At 43.8% G+C, this 19,149-nt stretch overlaps 1 protein-coding gene across 2 annotated transcripts; it reads right to left on the reverse strand.

The window, feature by feature from the left end:
• Window positions 1-4,594: 4,594 nt before the first annotated feature.
• Window positions 4,595-17,222, reverse strand: LOC144145119 (uncharacterized). 2 transcript variants are annotated; one of them, XM_077676622.1, is made up of 5 exons: window positions 16,482-17,222; window positions 13,197-13,296; window positions 12,530-12,597; window positions 10,566-10,649; window positions 4,595-4,855 (listed from the first exon to the last, which is right to left on the reverse strand). In XM_077676622.1, the coding sequence occupies exons 1-5, from the start codon at window positions 16,519-16,521 to the stop codon at window positions 4,716-4,718; spliced, it is 432 nt and encodes a 143-aa protein (XP_077532748.1). In that variant the 5' UTR covers window positions 16,522-17,222; the 3' UTR covers window positions 4,595-4,715. The 2 variants fall into 2 exon arrangements, with proteins under 2 accessions (XP_077532748.1, XP_077532747.1); XM_077676621.1 differs by having other exon boundaries at window positions 13,197-13,330; window positions 16,482-17,219.
• Window positions 17,223-19,149: the final 1,927 nt, after the last annotated feature.

A 19,149-nucleotide genomic window follows, 5' to 3' on the forward strand; every position in this document is an offset into this window, starting at 1 on the left:
TGCTTTCCAAAAATACAAACTATCTAACATATAAAATAGGAAGCTACTTAGACCAGCATGCTTAATAAGAAGGGACGCAATCATTTCGTACTATACTGGTGGAAACAAACAAGTCTGTTTCTTGTATTTTGCAGGCTACACAGTCAAGTAGCCAAGTGGACCCTGCAAGGCTCCAGTTCTCCCGTGCTGCTTTCGTGAGCAATAAAGCAAGCGTTGCCATGAAACACCTCACTATTTCACCTGCTCAATGCACACCTTGATTTTTTGCATTATTGAAGCAGACTCACTATATATTTAGTACAGTCAACTGAACTTTACGAAGCATTGTTGAAATAACTTGATAAAAGACTAAAATGAAATCAAACGGGCTGTCTTGAATATGCTCAATAGGTTTTCATTTGACATTTCTCAACAGGAACTCAACGGGAGAATCAATAGATAGTCAACACAGACTCAACTGGAACTCCACTGACTTTTCTCAATAGACTTTCAATTGATACATCACAACAGGAACTCAACAGAAAAAGTGTATTGAGAGTCAACAGAAACTCAATTGGAAATCAACAGACATGTTGAATATTGTCAATAGACTTTCAATTGAAACACAGCGTTGAGTTTGAATTGAAACACGGCAGCCAATTTTCAACGAGAACTCAATACAAAATTTCTATTCAAAGTCAATTGACTGTCAACACATTGTACTGAGTAAAGTCAATTGACTTTCAATTCAATCTCAATCACCATTTTTGTAAGGGTTATTCATGTGCACTCAGAATTCGAAAGGTAAAAACTTCACATAATGCAGGAAATACATCTGTAAGCAGGTTTGTCAGATCAGAACCGGATAAGACAGCGATTATGATATACCTGATCTGCATGTTTTAAACTTTCACCCTTTTTCACTTCCATGGATTTCTTTCACTGTACTTATATAGATTCGCCCATCATTTTACCGAATCTAACTTGGCCATCACGCGGCAGATTTCATTACCAACGAAGCATACCCTGGTGGACGAGGACTGCTACCAGATAATTCTGCTTCCACAGCCCCTGACGTGAACATGCAAAGAAGGAAGTTAGAGAAAATTGCAGTCGTTTTGCTTGTGATGCGTGAGACAGTAAAACAGAATTCAGACCAAGAATCTTAAACAAGGGGCTGGTTTCAGCAGTAGCCTATATTGCCATCGCCGACCCAGCCTTTCGGAAAGTCTGCTCAATCAGAAGCTCTATGCAGTGCAGGGCTGCGAGAGATATTGACAAAAACGAAAACATTTGCGGTCCTTCAACAACCGTATCACCGATATTTATAGGTTTCTTTCACTGTGCTTTCACCTGTGTGGAGGGAAACTTCATATGCCTCGACCTTGTTTCTTGCATGAGCCGTTCGCCTGCTGTACTTGCTTTTGAAACAAGTGGCGACATCGTATGCTCAAGGGCATACTGCTATAAAAAATTTGCTTTTCTTGAGTTTTTATTCAGTTGCTTTACCGGTTTAGCTAGTTGGTAGGAATGTTTTCGCAGGCCGTTCCTAAAAAAAGCGGGGGTGTTTTCCTCCTGTTGGAAAAAAATTGGCGTAGCTTGCGCTAGTGGTGCAAAGTTAGTAAAATAGCAGTGCCGGCAGCACCTCTCCATTCGCCGGAGAACCATCTGTTGCACCTACAATATATTCCAAAACTTGCCATTGAAAGTTCTCTAAGCCTGGCAGACCCGGGTCATTTTGTCAACAGGCTTTCACATCTCTGCCAGAGAGGACCGTAGTAGCACGCGCTAAAACACGTCGCAACCGGCTTCGCGAATTCAGTGTCTGTGTCGCGAACTCGGCGTCAGTGAACCCTACTTCAGGCGCGGGCGCACGTGAATTCATAGGGAGAACAGCATGTCAGAGATCACGCCACGAACGCAGTCGCGTAGAATACCGATTTCATAAAGCGAGGAACCCAGGTTAGATTTAGACCAGAGGAACCTTTTTTCCCCTGGTTCGTCTATGTTGGTTTTATGCGGCGTCGGTCCTTTAATTGTTTCTTGTTGGGCTTGCTTTCGGGAGGATAGGTTAGACCATTTGGTTTTTTTATCATATATTTCCATTCTTGAAAATCCATGTGTGCATGTGCCTTCCCACCCACCGCGATGGCTCAGTGGCTAAGGCATTGTGCTGCTGAGTCCAAGGCCGCCGAATTGATTCCCCACTGCGGCGACCGCTTTCCTGATGGCGGCATATAGTTTAAACTCCCCTGTGTTCGAGATTTCGGCGCACGTTAGAAATCCCCGGGGGGTGAAAAGTAACCTGGAGCCCTCCACTACTGCGTGCCTCACCCCCTGTGTAGCGTCTCCGCTTTAAACCTCATAATTATTCAATTTGCCTTCACGTCTCGTAATGAGGCGGTCCGGGAAAGCGAGTTGGAAGGCTTTTTGCACGCTATGGGCGTCTGAATTTGTTGTCAGGTTTATTTTTGCCTGCTTCGATTTGGGCCCGTTTGGCTCTAACAGTTGCGAAAACTCCTATCTCGCCTTCTTCCTCAGCCGTTTTTGTTTTTCTTTCCAATGCGCTGCAGACGTTATTCTTCCCGCCGCTGCTAATTCTGCACACAAGGGCCTTTGGCGTGGCCCGAGTCGCTAGAGTTCGGTTTCACGGCGTAAAGCAGCCGAGTTTAATTCCATGGACCTCGCTAACCACGTTTTTACGGAGCTGCGCCGCCAACACGTGCTCATGCGCTGCTTGGCTCATTGCCACCTCCCCTGACACTTCTTGGTTTGCATTTTGACCCTTTCCGCTTGGCGGTTAAATTTTACTGGTAACGCTACATGGCGGAGCTAAACGATTGAGCTGTTTCGCAGTTAAAAATGTAAATACTTGCGAACAAAGACAAGCATCACTTGGGGTCCTCACGACGGAGGAATGCGGAACCTGGAACTAAAAATGATATCATAGCATTCCAGCCGAAGCGAGTGCGTTTAAAATAAGTTTGACTAGGCCTATTGAAATGGTTATATTTTTTCCAACTATCTTCTTCTGGTTTGCTTACGTTTCAAGATATTTGCGAATTTTCATCCCTGTCAACCCATTTCCTTCGCATTTTCCCCTGCGTAGTACAGTACGTATTCCACTTTAAAGCGGGAAAGGTGAGCACTCCAATAAACTAATCGCTACAATGTTACTGGTTGATGTCGGAGCCTAAATGCGAGAAGTGAAATCTACTACTTTAGATTTATATTTTGTTTATAAACGGCCTTCAAGGGCGCAGGGATTTGTGCCCGGATATATAGTAGCAAAATTTGCCGCTGTAGCTCTGTGGCATTATTATAACATAAGAACGGTTCCGTGGTTAGTTGGCCTGGCCCAAGGATTCGCTTCCTGTACATCGAGATTAGCACTGAGCATTTTGCTTGTTGACGTTCCTCAGTAGCATCAGTACCACATAAATTTAAAAGTACTTGACATATGCGGTACAGTGCTATTTCTCTGCTAATACTCAAGCGGGCGAGGCGGTTAAGTATTAGCAACGGCAACACGACGAGGCATCGCAATAGCAGCGTAAATATCACGGCGGAATCTTGAGTTAATAAATATCTAGTTTAATGCGGCGACACAACACAGGCGATGATGCGCGCAGAAGTGGAAGGCTTCAGATAAATTTCGGGCGACTGTGGATATTGAACGTGTGCCGAAATGTCCAACGCAGTCGGGTTTGGCTTTTCGCCTCCATCAGAAAAGCGGATGCGACGGCCGGGAATCAAACCCGCGTCCTTTGGTTCAGCCGCACAACGCCTTAGCCACTGAGCCACCGCGCCGGGTTCGGGGCTAAATCTGGCGTTCAGACTATGTGAAAGGGGACACCACATAGGAAGTAACATGCAATAGGAGCAACATAAAAAGAGTTAAATTTTTGCAGGAGTGTTGAAAAAATGCTTAAGGACATGAGTTGGAATAACACCTCTTTTTTGTTCAGAGAATGACTTCAAAAACACTTCAAGGCCACGTTTTAGTCATCACTGCCCCACGAATTGTTCGACTTCATTTGAAAGCTAAGCAAAGTAAGAATTGGATACTTATCGGCCGTCCTGGGAATTAGCCGGAAACATCTACAACAATTTCTGAAATAAACTGGCGTCATAGATGTGGAGACTTGGAATCTGCTAGGTTGGTTCAACAGTGAGGTCCTTTATTTCTAAAATGGCAGCCTCAGAGGAGGCGCCAACGTATGGCCCAGTGTTCATTCCCCGTTGAGAAAAGCAACAAGTCTCCAACAGGAAATGAAAGAAAACTAAGGAAATAATGCTGAGCAAACATACTGGAGGAGCCAATGCTTCGCTTGAGTAAAAACAGCCCCAATCATTCAATCAATCAATCACTCACTCACTCACTCACTCACTCACTCACTCACTCACTCACTCACTCACTCACTCACTCACTCACTCACTCACTCACTCACTCACTCACTCACTCACTCACTCACTCACTCACTCATTAACTCTTTCAATCAATCAATCAATCAATCAATCAATCAATCAATCAATCAATCAATCAATCAATCAATCAATCAATCAATCAATCAATCAATTATTAATCAATCAAAAATGAAGTTTATTTGTTCCTTGTGCACCCAGTACATGGAGATACGGGATAATATTACAATGGGCTAGAACGTGTTTGCCCTACACCTCCTCAAACCGAAATGCGTGCCATTCTAATCAAAAGTGAAACACTGTTCCAAGGATTAAGCTCCATCCAGAATACTAATGCATGATTCTTCGTCCCAGGTGTCGTCGACAGTTCCTTGGCAGGCCTGGGCGTGGCCCTCCTTGCATGCTGTGATCTGTGTGCTCGTCGCGTTCTCGAACATCCAAAGGCGGCAACCTGAATGGCCGAAGAACGTTTTTCGAGACGATTTATAACAAGGTCTTGAGCGTGTGCTACGCAGTACGAAGCTCATGCACGCAGACAAAAGCTCTGGAGAATATTCTCCATAAAAGTCAGTGGTTTGTTTTCCCACGCATTGTGGGGTGTATGTGATTTACCTACTAAATTATAGTACAGAAACTCTGCAAATTCCTCAGAGCAGTTGTGTGTGATCACGTTCCTTGAACGATAAAGATTGGAGATAGCTATTAACAACTTTTTACATCCTATTTGCGTGTATCTTTTCGCCTTCGTTCCTTTGTGTTTGGCGCGATATCATTTCGCCAACTTCTTTTCTTCTACCCAATGTTTATGCCTATTGCATCGCTTTTGTGGTTTAGTCTGACTGCGACAATTGCATGATCTAACCGGTGGCACACTTCCCAGCTATGCTAGAACCAGGGTTCTTTGCGGCGGCTGTGTACCAGTTCTACCGAAGTGCCATCACGTGGAGGTATCACGCGGCACGCGCTGTTCTACAACTTCTGTTTTCAGTTCACAGTTTCAAAGTTTTGTGAATTCTGTGCGCCGGACCAATTGTCACCTGAAAGCTCCCTATTCTCGGACAATCCTCCAACTAGGCAGAGATGTCCGCACGCATTATGACAATAACGACGCTATAGCGCCATATCTTCCCTTGCTGAGCCTGGGAAACATTAGAGCGTCGTTATTTTCGTAGCAATGCCGCCGCCATATTGGCCTCGCGTTATTGCCGTCCATTTTGATGCGCCGAAATATCCAAATAGGCACACACACGATAACTGTCACCACATGACTAGCGCGCGTTGGCCTCGCCATGGAGCCGCTGAAACAGGGTGATTCTAAAAGGGAACGAATATGCGTGCGCACTGGAATTTTTTTGTTTTATCCAATATTTGCACGAGTTACGCGCAATCCGGGAAATTGGTTAAAATGGCAATTTGTTCTCTTGTAGCACGCGTACTTCGCGAGAAAAGTTTCCAGAGGTTGCGCAGGTGACACGCGATTTAATTCGGCTGCAGCTCCTTCCGTCTTTGGGGATTTTCGAATGGCCAGGTTTGACGTTGCTGAATAAAATTGTTCGAAAACCAAAACTACGGAAAAAATTGAAACAGTGAAAACAAGGTTTCCCTTCTGGGTGAAAAAACACACCAGAAGAAAAATTGTGAAATCCCTTCAGACGCTAGAGTGCCCCCACCTTTCATGTCCCCTATCTCCGTATCAATAGGTGGACTAACTTGTAAGTGATAGTCAATGTCGAACGAATATTTGGAAACATACCTGTAACATATCTGTTGTTAAGCAAAAAGATAAACCCAGGCAAAAAAGTGTGCTTTTCTCAAAAATGTGTAACTTTAGAAATCAAAATAAAAAACCCGGTGTCGATTTTGCTTCAAAGTTGGGAAGGGAGACACCTAAATAGGGTGACCAATACTGTTGAAACAACATGCTGCATAATTTTGTTTGTACCGAAATTGTAACAGCTGAAATCACGCGTTCGAGACGCGTCTCCGAGTCGTGTGCTCCACTACTGCCGCGGCTTTTCTAGATTCGCGTTTTGATAAAATGTGTCTGTTCGAATTCTGTGGCCACACCAGGCACTTTCTAACCTCTGAAGACCTTTTAACAAGAAATCCCCATTTTCTATCTTTTACCCTTGTGAGGTTTCACTGAATAAGCCCTAGAGTAGCTACGCCTGTGGCAAAGACGCCAAACAACGCGATTTTGTGGGCGGAACGTTTCTTTTAGCAAAATCAAAAAGCGCGGAAATATAAAAAAAGTTTTCTTGGTGTCTCGAGTGTCGTAACTGACGTTGTGCCGGCCACTTGTTAAAAAGGCAGGAATTTTTGTTTAATGGAGTGCCTATTTAAATAACAAAAAAAACTGCAATTGATTTCGATGTTGGAGAAACACCAACATTACCAGGACACGCCTACACCGTGCAAAAGCCTGCCGAGCAGTCTAGTTATAACATGATTTCGGTCAGACCACGAGAGAACTGACAGGAAAAGTTGTAGCAGTGATCATTTTGCCATGATTCAAATAAAATATTGCGAACGCATGGTAATTTGCCGCATGTCGTGGACGAAATGCAAAACCATTTCTTTTTTACAGAGTTTCTCAGCAGACATGATCATAACCGTTTAATTAAAGTAAAATGCTTATAACATTTTTGTTGCAACTTGAACGTCCGCACATTCAAACAAAGCACACTAAATTTTGTTTAAGGTGTATTTGGAAGGTGCCTCTCTTTGCTGTGCTTTGTAACCGAATTATACCCAGGGATGAATTCTAACGAGTGCAAAAGAAACTTTAGACTGCTGTACATGCTGGCTCTTTATTACAAGCGATTCTTCACGTAGCATCACGATAAGTTCACGCGCTAACGGCACCTCCGCGGATGGGCGCGTCACAGCTGTTTCTGGCACCACGGTTGTCCACGCGCAGAAGGTAGCAACCTTATTGGTTATTTCAATGCCGGTATACCTGTGCCCTCGGTAAAGACGTTTCTGAATTATTTGTTGGAGCCTGTACAACTTGCGTCGCCTGCGGAAATGCGCCCTTCGAACAGAGTCGGACAGTTTCTCACTCTAGTTACCATTGGGAGATCAATGCATACTCTCTGTTGCACGCACCCCGTGCTGGGCCAGTTACAGCAGTCGTAACACCAAGAAAACGGTTGTGTTTCCGTGCTCTTTGTTTTTTGCTAAATAAAACGTTACGGCCACAAAGGCGCGCTTTTTGGGGGGCCTACGCCAGATGCGTAGCTATGCGAGCGCTTATTCAGTAAAACATCGCAAATATAGAAGATTAAAAAAGTGTATTTCCTTTTAGCAGGACGTAAAAGGTTTAAAGGTACCTGGTGCGGCCGCAGAAGCGCGAAGCCACAAAAGCCGCGGAAGTGGCGCCGTACACGGGACGGACACGCGTCTCGAACGCCTGCATTGAGCTGCTTATTATTTCTGTACAAACGAGACGATGAAACATGTTTTCAGCGGCATTGTTGACCCTCGTGAGGAGTCTCTTTCCCCCAAATGTGAACAAAATATACACCAGGTTTTTTGTTGTTATTTTAAGTTTACGCATTTATAGAAAAGGCACAGCAGTCAATCTTTCTCTGCCTACATTTATATGTCTCCAAGACAAGGGATATTCTACAGATATGCTTGAAAATATTTGTTCGAAATGCCTGTTATTTAGAAGTTGGTCCCATTTGCAGATACGGAGATAGGGGGCGTCACAATTAGCGACAATTTAGCGTGTGACGCGATTTCAATAGTTTTCAAAAGTGTTTTTGTTCACTGCAGAACGCGAAATTTGTTTTCAGCTGCAGGTCATTTTGGTGTAGTTTTTGTTTTCAAACTAACTTAGTCGAAACGATCAAACCTCGCTGTGCGCAACCCCCCAATTTAAAAGAAACGCCGCAATCCACCCTGTGAAGGTGGTTGGAATGTGAAGCTGCAAACGACACCCACCACGATTCCCATGCGACATCACGTGAATTTACGCACGTGACTCTACAACGAGTGAAACCACAAATAAGTGAAATGTACGGAACGACACCCTTTATTACTTCAAATAGATATTCTTTCCCAGGGTTAAATCAATGCATGATTCATCAACTGGGATTGCTTGACTTGTATTTGTGAAGCCCGTGAGTGGAAACTTTCCTTATAAAAGAAAACGGAGCTCAAACCCGGTGTTATACGATTTCACTTATCTTCCGTCGCTGCCACCACCAACGAAGGCGATGAGATTGGCGGCAGAGAGGGAGAGGTGAGATGCCATGAGTTGGTGTGAGCTTCGTTTAGTTTTTGTACTCCTAGATTATGCGCAAAGACCGCAAACGGCTGCACACGTGCCGTGGGCGGCGCATACAGCGGCGTGAGAGGTAGCGTGACGCGATAACGTGGTATTCAGTGAGAACGCAGGGGGTAAACACGCATATGTGGTAGGGGAGTTCACCGTCTGTATCCCCGGTGTGCGGTTGGGTTTGTAGCTCAATCGGCAAGGCAACGGGCTCTCGCTGAGTTTCTCTATTCGCTCCGGGCTCGATTACTCGCGGTGCCAGTAACTTTTATTTGTTCGCGAGAGCTTTCTGTTGACACCAACAGTGGCGACGAAACCATTGGGGGCGAGGGGAGAAGAGGTAAAAAGCTTTCCGTTAAAAAACCGCTGTCGAACAAAATCGTGCGCCACATTTGCACATTTTTTTCTCGCGAAGTGGCACTCCAGACGAGAACAAATTACAGATTTAGGCTATTCTCTCGTTCGCACATAACGCATAAAATGTTAAAAAAATGCTCGTGTCCATGCATGTTTGTTCTCTCATGAAATCACCCAGCAGCAATGAGTGTTTTCGCGCATGCGCGCCGCAGGTCGCTTTGTTCCCTCTTTTTTTACCGAATGACTACTACTACTGCAATAATGGTGCTTTTATCTAGAAACTTGGAGCCTAATGAATTCCTTTGAGGAGGTTCCAACTGAATACTTGCAACCAACGCGAGCGGGAAAAAGTGGAATCAAATTGTGCAAACTTGAATTTGGTTTCATACTACGAAAGGGGAGAGTGGCGACTGAGATGGATGGAGGGGAAGGGATTGTGCAAGGAGGCAATTTGACCGAGGACGACACTTGCAGAAATGCAAGCAGATATGTAGCGCATTTATCTCAGCTGTGGAGAGGTAACGCTAAATCCACTTTGGATAGCTTTATTTATTATATTAGCGCTTGTGAGGTGAATAAGTCGATAATGCATAAAGTTACTCGACTTATTCATGCTCCTTATTTTCAACTATCACAAGGGGTGATTGTTTCAGAAATATCTGATTGCGTGAACATTGCAGGCAGTGAATTTGTCGGCAGGTTGGGGTCGAATTTTGAGCCCTTTTATCGCCCTTTCTACTGCCAGGATTCCTTTGCGCAGTTCGAATGGCTGCCTAGGAGAACTCCAACGCCGCACACGAAACATTGTACCACCGTGTTCGGTCATCCTGACTTGGCACCTCGTAATGGCAGAGGGAGTTTTGGTTCCGCGCATGCGCTTAAATGTGGCCTGTACACATTTCCGAACACACGGTTGCAGCGGGTATTGTTGCGGTCTAGTTAAATCACGAACCTGCTCTCACGGCATAACTCTTGACTTTTCGCTAATGCTATGGAAGTTTGAATCACCCAGGATCTGCGCTGAAGTAATCTCACGCGGCAGTACTGCATTACCATCCGGAGGTGTGCGGTCATCGGTGCCACCAACTATTCTTTTCGGCGGGTCAGTGGACAATATTTCTGCGCTAACCTGTGGTCGTTCTTATTACTCCAACTTTCATCCCGGAATTTACACTGTGAAGCCATGAATGAAATGCACTCACATCAATAGCGCGTGGCTAACCATGTCTATTAATCCGTTCTTTCTGATGGGCGTTTTTGTTGTGAAGGCGTGCTTGTCCGGTTGTCTGTCTCTGCGTGCCATTTCAAATTGTGATGGAAATAAGTGCTTTTAAGGTGACGCAATTTTAGAACACACTGCGCAACACAGCAGCAGAAAACACCGCTGTATGGCTTGCATTTATCCAAACGTCCTGTTTTTAGACGCGATCTTTACAGCGCTTTGAAACTTTACAAAAACATCATCAACATAAACCACAGGAAAGCTACGAAAATGTGCGCTTTCGAGCTATCCATTTCTTACCAACGGATTCAGTGTCGAAATTTGCTACGAAACAGGCTCCGTAGTCAGCATACAGCATCTGGTATTCGTAAGTCTTGCTGGTGTCTGCAAATGAAATGCAAAGAGAAAATGACTGCGAGAGCCGCTCCTTTTAGTGCCATCATTAGCAACCCGGAGCAAAAATCAAGCATTGAAATACGGGACCACTGATTACACATTTTCTCTGCTGGTGTTTCGGACTGCGCTCTTCATTTCGTCCCAAATTGTGGCAATCGTATATCTCAGAAACAACATTGGTTATCTGGAGTAATTGTGAGTGGTGTTCAATAATATGAAGACCACCACAAAAAAGCAGCCAATGATCCGCCTCCATCTTTTACGGCCTATGTTCACAGCAGGCCCAAGGCCTTTCTTTATTGTTTCCAACCACTGCTGTCCTCTGCAGCCTCAATCGTTCTTAGCCTGTAACTTTTTGCTCAGTTGAGCACGAGCAAGGTTTCGGGTTGAATCCCGGCCGTGGAGGCTGTTTTTCTGATGGAGGCGAACAGCGAAAACTCCTGAGTGTCTATATCAAGGCCTACGTTAACAATCCCCAGTTGTTCATAAATAATCTGGAGCCCTCCACTACGGCGCACCTTGTAGCCAACGTGTAGCTTCGGTCCGTCATACCCCACAGTCCGTCACTCAATCAATCAACAAACAAATCAATCAGTCAATCAATCAATCAATCAATCAATCAATCAATCAATCAATCAATCAATCAATCAATCAATCAATCAATCAATCAATCAATCAATCAATCAATCAATCAATCAATCCTCCAAATCTTTTTGAATCCCACAATAAGGTAACCGGTCTTCGTTACTTCAAGTAACATTTTTCGGCATCCATTTCCTAATGTGGCGGCAGAGAGGTTGTGATGTTGATGCTTTAGCTACTCAACACAACGTCACTTGTATCAGCTTTTTGGACCTGATGTCATCCAGTGTTGCTAGTGGAATTCTCCCGTCATCATTCCTTGTTTGTTAGGGTAACCTGAACTCTTATTTCCATGTGCTTCCTAGGTCCTCATATTTTCGCTTATAAATCATCACTTAAATGGCGGATTGGTGTGTATCTTGCGGGTTAGTGACAGATATAACGCGCTTTTCAACACATTTCAGTTATTCCTGATTCGCATTTCCCAGTTCGATCAGCGCTGACGATTTTTTCCATTCATCCTTTCAAGCAATGCTTTACGGATATTGCCGATGATATCTTCCGCGTGTATTTTTAATATGCCTTTGACTTATTCATGCTGTCCGCCAACTCTCTCAGTGAGCTTTCTGAGTACAGTTATTGATGTGTTCGTTGCAGGTCTCCCCCGATCACACAGGAATGCAACCTGTTCGGCAAACCTTAACTACTCCCTATACACTGATATCGCTAAAAAATGGATAGCAGAAAGAGTAAAAGCAACCTGAGGAGGATGGTGAAGCCAGTGTATCACTCGCGTACTTCCGCAGCGAAAGTGTCTCATCGATGGTTTGTTTCATTTTGAGGGATGAGTTGAAAAGGATTTGGCGGAAACGTAATAATGGCGCGAGCCATCATAATTAATTTTCTGCTACCTTTTAACTAAATGGTGCGTCACCTCAATATCGTCTGCTTAAATTCTTCTCTGGGCATCCACGTTAGCTCATTAGAATGGCGTACCGCTTTTTGTCAAAAACGCTTAGCAAGAACCGGTCAGTTACTTTATTTAGCGTTTGTTAGTAATCACTTTCATAGTAAGTGCTTTTTCCGTGTCTTATAGTATATGTTTAATATTTTGTCTTTAAAATATCAAGGTAATATCACAAAGCCCCGTCAGGAGGTGGGGCCTGTGTGGCGCCAGGCGCGGCCTATATAATAAACAATTTTGCACACGTCGCCGAAACAACTTTTAGGCGACGATTTACTCCATGGCCCTTTTCAAGAACTCGTCAAAAGGCAGCTTTACTTACTATGGTCCAAAGTGATATTAACCACATCGGGTGCATCGGTAAACCTATAGGTCTCTGTGTACTTGAAGCTGAAAGCAGCAGCACAATTTTGCAGTAAGAAGCATTGCTACCCAACTACAGGCTTTTGATCAAATGTGCCATGGTAAAAAATACAAAATGAATATCTTATTACCTATACTCGCATTTTAGGTGTTTTTTAAGAAAAAGCTTGCGGTGAAAGAGCACGATAGCTGCATATTAAAGCAGCTCAGTTTTAATGTAAACAACATTTAGTAGTATCACATTATGAAGCCTGGAACCAGCGTTCAAGATTACGAACGCGCGTATAATGAGGGTGGTAGGTTTCCGCTGGAGCCTGGGAAATTGCATCTTTTTAAATCCCGAAAATTGATCTGAAAGTTGGCTTGCAAATTCACAGCTACAAAAACGTCCTGTCGCAAGAGCAGGAGTTAAGAAATTTTTAATAAAATGTGAATGACATGCAAAGAACTCTCGGGCGACTGAATGACCAAATTTGTTTACAGACGACATTGTTGTTCTTGTAGGAAGCAGATAATGAAGGGATTCGTCGTTAGCGTTATCGGGACCGGACAGGGGTCCACATGTTCGAGTATTAAGGGCAATGCACTGAAAAACATATAAAGGACAAAATGGTCTACATGCTCACTCTGCTGTGCCGTTTTTAAGGTAGAGAGTGATGTTATCCTTGTTGTTCTCCAGGCGAACCATGACAACACAAAGCTCCTCGGTCAAATTTGGCGTAATGGCTGCAAGGTAGGCCGTTTGTAACGCAGCGTACACCTGAAAGCACGTGGAACATTAAAATATTTTATATCTTGGTCGCCATACCATCACGATGCCGAACGGCTGATGTTACCTCAGCTGACCGGAGCTTTGGTGTCTCAAACAAGATATCACACAAAATCGTGCGGCTTCACATCCGCCTTATCTAACCATTTGTACATCGCGACTAAGGCATTATGAGCAGGGTTAAACGCCTATATTATTACTAGCTTTTGAGTGGTGTTGGGGAAGTGGATAGTGTCTTCTCTTCTCACCAGCCCCTGCAAATAACCGCATTCCATTAAAATTTTAGATAAGAAAATAGCGACAATGCTATTTCAGTTCATATATCTAACTACTAGGGCGCCGCTATAATGAACAAATACGAAATAAAGGAGCCAGTTACAGACGAACGTGGTGTTACACAGCACATGTGTTGCTAACGACACTGGAATAGAGCTCTGTGACATACACACACGGCTACACACGATTTTTTTGTGTGCGAGCGGACAGCTAAACCTTGTTGATTGTCTACTTTTCATTAATAGTGTCATGGGGCGTAGGGTGCAATGCCTCACAGTGCAATGACGCATCAGCGACCACGAAATGGGAGTGGCCGGCATGCAGTCTGTGCTGCTCGGTCTCGACAGCCATGTACGTACTATGCATACATCGATGGCATCTATTTGTAAGTAGATGACATCGCCATGAACCATGCATTGTATCATCTATTTTGCTGCCACGTAATGATACGCTGGTTCTAAATTGCAGAAAAATAAATATACAGGTTTTATACGCTGCGCCTAAACACACCAGTGCTGACTCGGTGTTCATTTACGGATGGGCTAAAACTAGTGAACTCGCTGCCGGGCTACCGGTGTCACGTAAGAAGGTGTTGGCCTATAGGAGTACATACATCGGAGGCTCAACAATAAGCGTTTTGGCAAGAAAATAATTACTTTTTGATTATGTTAGAAAATTACAATGAGTAACCTCATCATTAAATTACAGAAATTTTGATAGTTTTATTTCTCGCAAGAGAACACTAACACTTCTTACTTGCCACACAACAATAAAAGTGTTACAGAAAATACCACTACAAATGATAACACGATAATGCGCTACAACTCACACAGTTCTCTCCTGCTAAGAAAATTGAGAATATTGCGTCGTTGGTCGTTAAAACACAGGGCAACTATTCTCAATGGCAATAACGGTAAGCCTTAACACCCTGCGCTCCGATATGTACACAGGAACAGCAATTCTACGAAGCGCAGTTGGTACACCCTATCACCAAAACTTTATAGGACTTAAGAAATGCGACACGAGCTGGAAGGTCTATTTGCAGAGTTGTATCAACGGGTATGAAGTAATGTGAAAACAGAAAGCTCTTAAATACATTAGGGTACTGCCACGATGTAGTTTTTCTCCGTGGCTGAGTGCCGCAGTGAGCATCATTTTTATAAGAGAAGCGTACACATATTTTAGCGGATTCTAAGTATCAATGCAAGGTCACCCCCGCGTTCTTCTGATAGCTGGGTCAGAAATTAAAGGAAATTAATTTCAGGCAGGGTTTTGTGGGTTGGGCTTTTTTTCCTACTTCTTATCGTTTACAGAGCAAAGGGATACCTAAACTCCTCGCAGGTTATTTCTCTCCTCAAATTCAAAGATGCCTCCGTAGCGTTTTGGACGGTTGTCTGCACGCTATTCGGACTGTTTCGCAGATTGGATCTGTGCATTACGTCCCCATTACAATCGAGTAATCAAGGAAAGCCTCGCATATTGCTTCATCACCATAGTCGGTCGAGCTGCCAATGGCATATGGTACTATCTTGCCGTTGGCGCGCAGGCTTCTACTAATTTAAAATCTTATATCTTCGCCACAACCCAATCGTCGGTCAATCAGGGCCCACAATATAATTTACCTGTATACTGTGGGCTGTTTATCATGCAGCAGTTTAAGGACTCCGCAGAAACAGTATTTCTCATGTCTGCACGAGGTTTTATAGACTCCGAATAATCTGAACGATCTGGGTGCAGTTGCTTTCTACAGGTTGGGCGAAACTTAAAATGTACAATTTTTTTTCGCAAAGGCCCTGCCATCGCGGACTCCTTAAAATGCTACCTGCACCTTATTGATGCGTTGGAGTCGTTCGTTCGCACACTTCACCCGAGCATTCTTCCGGTTAGCTGAGTTGCCATGGTGACAAAGCGAAAACGCAGTTGGTCATTGTTTTGAGCCACAGAGTAACAGCTTACAAGCAATGTTTTTGAAAAGCTCGTTCGTTTGAACTCGCAAATTGTTTACTGCGTTTCAGCTAGGTATCGAGTCTGTCTGGGGAAGTATGAAGACTATCACGGATGCGGTCTGTTTAAAGTTGTTGCACCGACACTTGAAAAGGGAAGATGATGGGCTACCGCGCATTGATGCGTACATTGGTGGAGCAGTATAAGACTAACCACCACTCATAGCGTGTAATCTTCTTCAAGAATTTGGACCATGGGAGTCACCTGAAGTTACGCATTGGCTATAAGCTATGTCGGTCGCAGAGCTGCCGAATGCATTCGGTAACTAATTGTCGTTGATCGTGTGCCATAAATCACTGACCCGTTGTTGTACCGCCGGCAGCCAAACGGGTCCCGGTAAAGTAACTACAATTTATGCAGCTCTGGCTCTTCGTGCGCGCTCCGTTCCCACACCTAACTGGACCTTTCAGGTTGAACTGCTAACAATGATTTTCTTATTTTACTCCGTCCAGAATAGAAACACAAGTGAGAGCAAAGTTCCCTACGCATCAATGACCTCTTTGAAAGGTTTTTCAATAGGTTGGCGACCTTTTTGTGTGACTATGTAGGTGACACTTTCCAATCAGATGTGATTGAAAGCCTTATCCCAACAGGAATCGAAGGCCTACGACAATCGATTTTTTGCGCGCTTTCTGGCATGCACCCAGTATACGGTAAGAGCACTTAACACAACACCCACGACACATAGCTGAGCAGCGCTGGAAGAGCCGAACCGGTTGAAACCGGCGTATTGATGAAGTGCTCTGTTTGTTTTCAAGTTTACTCTTCTGCGTTTTAATGATGTCCTTTTACTAGACCGCCCTGAATCCTTCCAGAATTTTATTCTCTTCGTTTTCGAGCAGCAAGCGGAAGTTGTCCTTACCAACGAGGCGTTGCATGGTGGTCCGGACCTGCCGCCGCATGTTTCCGCTTTCACAGCCCGGAGCATGAAGATGCAAATGAGCAGATGTAACAAACGTGCAATCATTTCGTTCGTATTGCCGCAATCCGTAACTCAGAAATCACGATAAGGTGCCGCAACGATCTGCAAGCATACGCAGTATCTTATATTGCCGTCGCCACGCCCGTAATTCCGAAAGCCTGTTGAACCTGTACCGTTTTACAGTGCGTGTTAGATACTTTTTTTGATTCACAAGAAAACATTAGCGGTCCTTCAACCAGCTTTGTTTCGCTGCCAAGCTGCAAGGTTTACAGTTCGGTTTTCACACAGGTGTTTCGAATTGGGTCAATACGCACCTCATACCGCTTTCCCGCGTTTTTTGCATGAGCCTTGGCCACGTGGATACATCGCGTACGCACGAGCGCAGGTTTTTGTACCGTTCTTTTTGAGTGTATATGATTTGATTTAGTACGTCTGTACGTTTTTATTCCGGTTTTCCTACGAAACGTCGTTTTTTTGTCACTGTATATTCATAAACGAGACTAGTGACACGTGTCGTCCTGGATTGGTTGTATACAATTCTGTTTAGTAATAGGAGTGGTGTGCGTTGCTTGATGAGGCGGATTTAGCCTTGATCAAAATTGCCAGCAATGTATCCGTCCTATTTTACCCATTATCGTATCAGAGAAAGGGCGGGTCACTACTCGTCACTCAGTCGTGTAGACTGGGAAAATCCGAAAAGGAGACGAGACACCACTATTTGCAGAATCCAGTGGCACCTAGAAAAAATATTCTTCCGAAGCAGCATGGGCATTCCTATCATCTTGAGATCACAAGAACAGTTCGTTCACTCAGAGGTAATTTTTGGAGCAGTTCATATATTACAAATCAATGTCACCAGGTGCACTGCAAGAGTAACAGGAACGGTAGCCGAAAATGCTGTTTCTGTGAAGGCAACTGGCGTTCGGCCCGAGGCTGTTTTTACTGTGTGGGCTAGGCTGACTTCGGTTCTTTTCGGGCCTTCATCACGACAGTTTTGATTCATGGAACGCTGCACAGCAACATTGCGCAAGTACAGTGTTGGACCCAATAGCTCAAGCTTGTTTAGGTTCCAGAAACCATACACAATATCACTTCGATCGCAGTAAATCTTAGCTCCTGACTTTAAATGTAGAGTCATAAACAAATGAAACGCTAACGCGAGAATAGTAATCAGAATACGCAAAATTAAATAAAACACTGTTCATTGATGTCCACTAACGGCGCGCCATTGGGTATTTGGAGAGCCACGATTCCCAACTTTTTTTTGCAGCTAAGGTACGGGTGATTTCGACTTGCATGGAAAGAAATCGCGCCGTTTTCGCGCTCTGGTTCATACTTTCGTGTTCGCGTTTCACTTTTGCATGAGCGTATAGCAAAAATGCAGTAAAAATGTTAGTCAGGAAAGCTTTTACACTGAGTATACAAAAAACATGGACATATATAATAGACATTTGTATGTATCCAAAATACATTAGCACTGCAGTCAGAGCAAACTGAAATCTCGTATGAGCTGTAAAAAGTTAATCAATGTGTGTTACGCACGCTTGCACAAAAAAGTGTAAGATAAGAAAAAAGAAAAATAAGTGTAATATCAATGGCTGGACGCTCACGGGCTCGTTCTCTTTTTTGAAGTGTTCCTTTAGGCAGGTGTATGTTCCTGATGTAACTAAACTTTTTCCATGTGGTATATCGTTCCACGTTTTGCCCCCAGCGAATTGTAGCCGTCGCTGTCCACATACGTTATTAACTGGTTGCGGGTTAATGTTGCCTTCAGTAGAACGTCTTGTTTGGTACCATGAAAGACAAAACATCTTCATGTGGGAAGGATGACAATGATGCAATATACGGTATACCACGTGGGCTGTGTTTTCTACACGTAATTGATATATTGGGAAATCACGGACACCATTATAATGTGTGTCTACTAGGTTCGTCTCGTCTTAAGTAGTTGAATATTCTCGAATCCCTCTTTTGCGCCACAAATAAGATTCATTTAAGTATTGTACGTGTAGTCGCAAGAAAGCAAGAAACCGTAGGAGACTATTGAATAAATTACTAATCCACCTTCCCATAAATTCGCCTCTTGCAGGGTACGATGTGAAAGGTATGGTGGCGTTGCGAATGGAGAACTTGTTTTTTATTGGTGAAAAAAATTGCATTACAGCCATCATACACGCAACCCTAGGGCCAGTGTAAGTGTCTAGTTTTGCAATTCCAATGCACCATTTCCTGCGTATCAAAGCGAGTCTAAAGCGTTTTCTTAATCAAAAAAATTTTTAGAACAGGTTTATCATGCTTTGATGGTTTCCTGTACACACCGTAGATGACTTTATTGTTGTTTAAATTCTCCAGGTCACTACTAAGTTTTACTATGACCTTGGAGAATCTCTCCCTTTCAGTTGGATTCTCCGTATCTTCTGAAGCGCCTTTTAATATATTCCTGCATTTCCACAGTTAGCGTCCGTGCATAAATCAGCCTATAACAGTCGTTTTTTGCACTGAAGAGCTAGTCTTTGGTGAATTCCTCCTCAAGGACTCCTGGTATTCTTTTTTGTGGTTTATTCTCTTCTTTAATTAGTGGCTTCACGTTAATTTTCCTGTCAATAAG

Source organism: Haemaphysalis longicornis, unplaced genomic scaffold (assembly GCF_048455015.1).
Source record: "Haemaphysalis longicornis isolate Haplotype H1 unplaced genomic scaffold, Haemaphysalis longicornis Haplotype H1 scaffold_7, whole genome shotgun sequence".
Taxonomy (NCBI): domain Eukaryota; kingdom Metazoa; phylum Arthropoda; class Arachnida; order Ixodida; family Ixodidae; genus Haemaphysalis; species Haemaphysalis longicornis.